General features: G+C 31.6%; 1 protein-coding gene across 1 annotated transcript; it reads left to right on the top strand.

The window, feature by feature from the left end:
• The first annotated feature begins 871 nt into the window (after positions 1-871).
• Positions 872-3,425, top strand: LOC114270866 (annexin Gh1). Its single transcript, XM_082889293.1, has 4 exons — positions 872-1,030; positions 1,145-1,302; positions 1,784-2,002; positions 2,790-3,425. Exons 1-4 carry the CDS (start codon positions 961-963, stop codon positions 3,318-3,320), a joined length of 978 nt encoding a protein of 325 aa, XP_082745419.1. The 5' UTR covers positions 872-960; the 3' UTR covers positions 3,321-3,425.
• The last annotated feature ends 1,730 nt before the right edge of the window (positions 3,426-5,155 follow it).

Here is a 5,155-nt window from a genome sequence, read left to right as displayed (position 1 = left end):
CACTTCATCCATTTTTTCCACCTCCCACTAAGATTGTTTGACGCCCACCAGAGTCGTCAATTTTGCTTTCCACTTTTTTTTTTTTTTTTCATCTCTTCTTTGCGAGAAAAAGAAGCCCTCAAACTCACACAATTATGCACTGTTTAGTTTATTAGAATAAAATAAATTATAATAATTATTTTATCATAATATTTACTTTTATATTTGATTTATTAAAAAAAATTGAAAAACATATTACTAACCGAGTTATCATTGTATGAGAACAGTAATTTCATAATGACAAAAAATAATTATTTTGTTTTATTCCAATAAACTAAACAAAGAGTTGGTAGAGAGCAGTCTAGAAAAAAAATTTAGTGCGCAATGTACACCGTATGTAACCTTATACAAAATTATGCAAGTTTTCATATATTTATATAAGTGGTCTTATAAAAATACATAAATTAAATATAAATTTACGTAATCACATAAATTTTTATAAATTTATGCGAATTTATGTTTAATTTATATAATTTTGTGTAATATTAAATACGGTGCACATTGCAACATTTTCACGAGTCTAAGGAAAAGGAATTGTACGGTTGACATTGAAGCCAGCACATGTGTACATGTTAATGGCTAGCATATGTTCTCTTGTTCTTTCACTAAGAAATTGGAATGTTAATGCTTTTCCCTCACTCTCTCACTGGCTTCTTTGTATAAAGTATTAGATATTCCTTAGATTTGAGATTGAGATTGAGATTGAGATTGGGACTTACAATCTCATTTCCACCGTCCGAGTCTTCTATTCTAAAATTTTTGTAATACAGTGAGAATCTCAAAACATTAAAATTTTTAAATAAAATTGTGTAACTGAAAATACATTCAAAATAGAAATTTTGACCCTATAAAATGTGGTGACTAGACCTTTTATTTACATGCAACACTCGTGGTTCTCTCTTGAAAAATTCTCTTCCAGAGATGGAGAGTTCCATGAGAGCCTCTCGGAAGTATGAATTGGACTGCCAATACCTCAACTCTTGCTTCTCTGGTATTTTTTTTTTATTTTTTATTTTTTTTGCTTCTGCTTTTGGTTGGAAATATGAAACATCTACTTTTGTAGCTTTGATATAGATAGCTTTGTGCATGATGCCTACATTTACAGGCAATAACGGTGCAGCAGCCAACAGACAAAAGCTTGTAGAGCTTGTCACATGTCGCGACTCGCAAGAACTTAAGCTCGTTCGCCAAGCATTCACTGCTCTCTACAACCAAGATCTTCTCCATCTTCTATCTAACGCTCGAAATAATGATGCCTTTGCTGTAAGCAAATGTGCTACAACTTTGTAGTGTCAATCGCAACATGGTGTTCTGTAAAACAGGACGACTAGATACACATAAATAAAGCACTGACATTCACAGAGCCCCAAATTTTACGTGAATAACGTGATTGGTTTCTATAATTTATTTTTGTTGTGTAGGCATAAATAACAGGCCAGGCCTAAAATTTAAGGCCAGTCCATAGGCTCAAAAATATGAACTTTGAGTCGTCACTTGGCCCATTTAGACCTAATTTGAGTTTAAATTCGGGCTTTTATTAAATTCAAAATTCATGAAAAAAATAATAAGAAATATAACAAAAATTCGAGCTTTTGAGCAGGGCCTTGAGTAGACCATCAGGCCGGGCTAAGGGAATAGGCTGCAGGTCCTAACCTTCAGCCCAAGCTCAACTAATAATTTTTTTGGAGTTAGGTCAGGCCGACCCATCTTTGGTTGGTTAATTTCTGAATTGATATATGTACAGAATGTGGTGTATCTTCGCATTAACGACGCACAAGAGAGAGATGCAGAGATAGTGAGAGAGGCACTGTGGGGATGGAGAGTAAATCTCAGCACCGTAATAGAGGTGGTGAGTACTCGGTCTTCTTCGGAGCTCCATTCAATCAAGAAGGCCTACAGCTTTCGCTATAATTCTGAGATTGAGGAAGACATTGCCCACAAGACCAATGGCAATTTTAAAGAGGTATGTATGATATTATGCATTGTATTGTTCACATCAATTTTTTTTTTGTCCCACTGACATTGAATCTCTCTGCATTGTATTCAGAGTTTTTCTATTTTAGTGAGATTTCTCATTAGCAAAAGAAAATACCATATTTATAGTCCAAATCATTTCAAGAAATCTAAATATTTCATCAACAGTGTACAAAAAGAGACAAATAAACAAAGATCCTATTCCAAGTGATGGCCTTTCTCCTATTTTTATTCTATGCACTATTTATTTATTTTTTATTATTATTAATATTTTTTTTTTTTTTTTTTTGAATGTGTAGAAAGTTTGAACTGCCACTTTCTATGTTCAGAAGAACACAAAAATGGTCAGGCCCACATTGGCTTCACAGCCTCCCATATTGTTTTGTTGAACAACAATAGTAAAATATGAGAAAATAATATATGTCAACCACACTTATTTTGGAATGACTCACATATATTTAATTGAGTCTATATTATATACTTCTTTTTTTATTTTTGTGATAAAATTTTTGATACTTTTTTAAGATATATATTTTTTCCGTTGTTTAAAGAATGGACTTACTCACATAGTGCTCCAAATCAATCACATAATAATTTTTTTTTTTACCAACAGACTTCTTGAGTCACTTTTATTAAATAGTATTGCAATTTCTCGTTTATTGAGATACCACGTAAACAACTACCATAATACTCAGATAGGATCTAATAATTTTTCCACTTAGAAGTGTCCCCTTTCAGTACTGTCTAATACAATATTGGTTGGTGGGTCTTCACAGATTCTTCTCACAGTTGTGAAATCAAGTGGCAAGTATGGAGGCAGAGTTGACATGAGCATGGCCATGTGTGATGCCAAAACACTCTATGAAGCCATGGAGAGTGGAAACTCTGTTGATTGGAAGACCATCATGTCCCTTTTGAAGGAAAGAGACACTTCACAAATCAAAGCCATACTTGTTGCCTACAAACAGCTCTATGGCCATGACTTCTCCAAGTTCCTAAAATCCAACAAATGTGGGAAATTCGGAAATGACCTCCGAATTGTGATCCGGGGATTGCAAAATCCTCAGAAATTCTTTGCCAAAAAACTGCGAGGAGCATTGCAGAGCAGTGGCGAAGCGCGGGATGTTCTGAGCAGAATAATAATCAGTAGATTGGAAATTGATATTAAAGATATAAGCAATGCTTTTGCTGCTAAAACAGGTTGGTCTCTTGGAAATTTTGTGAGGAGGGAATTCAATAACAGTAGTGCTGGTCAAACATATGGTTTGGCAGGAGAACTTTTATTGGGATTTCTTAAACGTTGTTGAACAAAATTTGTGTTATGAGAAGGTATCATTGCATTGTAGCGGTTGTTTTGTAAACTATGAAGCTAGTACTAGATGTGAAATAAAAGGGGTTGATTATGACTTGCATTTGCTCATTGAGATAAGACGGGTATGGTTTTCTTGAATGGTTACATGTAAAATAAAAGAAAAACAATATTAAATCTAGAAAGAAAATATATTTCTACAGAGAATATGTACAAAATCTATTATTAGAATGATGTAACAGTGACATTTATATAATTTAGCCATTTTAATGACTTTTTGTTTTAAAATGATTGACTCATTATGTCGCACTGTTTTGTACAAATATTGTTTTCTCCTCCATAAAAGGGCCCAGCATTTTTATTTTATTTTTTATTTTTTTCAATCAAGCATATCACTGAAAAAAACAATTCATAGCTTTTGCTTAGGAAAAGAATATTTGGCCAAGTTTCATTTTTTCTGATTGACTTGTGCCAAATTATAAGCAGCACAGTTAACTTTTTGTACAGTTGGTGGTTGCTGTTTATGCAGTTTTTTACTTTAGGTCTTTATTCAATTTGGTCCAGCGAGTATCAAGGATGTAATTTGCTTTAAATTTTTTTTATTAAAATTCATGTGACAGATCGCATTTTTATAACTCTCTTGAGATGTTATGATTTTCATCGATTTTATGTAGAATTAGAAATTTAAAAACAAAAAAATGCTAAGTGGCAGGCACGCATAAATCTATACCCTTTGGCTCAATTTGGGAAGAAGGTTATAAGTGTCGTTTTGGCTTTTGGCTTTTTGTCAAAACGCAAAAAATGATTTTTTTTTTTTGCCATGAATTGATTTGGGATGTTGGTTATAAGTCAAAAGAAAAATTACGAAATTACCCTCCATATATGGAAAATGAAAGGATAAAAATGTGTAATTTTTCAATTGGCTAGGGATACTTTGGTCATTTCATTATGATTTGACATTATAAATAAATATTAATAAAAAAAGTCAAAAGTCATTTTTTACTAACTTTCCAAATCATTTGTCTAAAAAAGTCAAAAGTTTGGTCAAAAGTCAAAAAGTCACTTTTTACCATCTTATCAAAATATGAGGTTTTAAAAAATTTTGCCAAGGTCAAATCCAAAACATCCAATACTTACCCATACAATCGACTTCTTTAAAAAGTTTTACCATCATTAATTGATCATAAGAGGTGAATTTCTTCAATGTTAGAATCATTATTGGTTCAATTGTGAATTGAAAGAAAGCAAAGCATCAGAGTTTCAACACAAAGTCCAGAGAGAGAGTTGTTAGACCACCTGACCTGATCATGGTAAAGAGAAGTGACAGGCTCTGTTTGGCATGGCCTTCTTTTTTCTTTTTTTTTTTTTTTTTTTTTTTTTTTTTTTGGCTATTTTAGCCACAAAAGACAAAATATGTTATTTTATTTGTAATAAATAAAATATCGCATCCAATCCATAATCATTGCACTCTTTTCTCATAAAAAAAAGTAAAAAAAATCAAAAAATCAAAAAATTATTCTCAAACTAAATTTTTTAACTCGACTAAAATAACTAAAAAAATCAAAAAAACTAAAAAATCAACCCACGGAGGCTTCAATTGCAATCTATCTATATTTGTATGATTGTCCTGACAATTGCAGTCTATGTATCCATTCTGATGATCTACCTTTAGTAGTACATAAATATTGATTATTTTTTATTTTTTATTTTGTATATTTTATATTTTTGATAAAAATTAAAATAAAAATTCACTGATTAGAAGAACAGTCATAAGTTTGAGGGTGTGGATTATAGACACTTTATTATATATTTTTATGATATATATCGCATATT

The sequence above is a fragment of the Camellia sinensis genome, chromosome 1 (assembly GCF_055761805.1).
Source record: "Camellia sinensis isolate YWXY chromosome 1, ASM5576180v1, whole genome shotgun sequence".
Taxonomy (NCBI): Eukaryota; Viridiplantae; Streptophyta; class Magnoliopsida; order Ericales; family Theaceae; genus Camellia; species Camellia sinensis.
This window is presented reverse-complemented; position numbering and strand designations above follow the sequence as displayed.

Bases quoted from the DNA above. Each gene is read 5' to 3' on its own strand.
- LOC114270866 (XM_082889293.1), top strand. From the start codon at position 961: ATGGAGAGTTCCATGAGAGCCTCTCGGAAGTATGAATTGGACTGCCAA. The intron at 1,303-1,783 runs GTAAGCAAATGT...ATATATGTACAG, and splicing joins GAAATAATGATGCCTTTGCT to AATGTGGTGTATCTTCGCAT. The intron at 2,003-2,789 runs GTATGTATGATA...GGGTCTTCACAG, and splicing joins CCAATGGCAATTTTAAAGAG to ATTCTTCTCACAGTTGTGAA.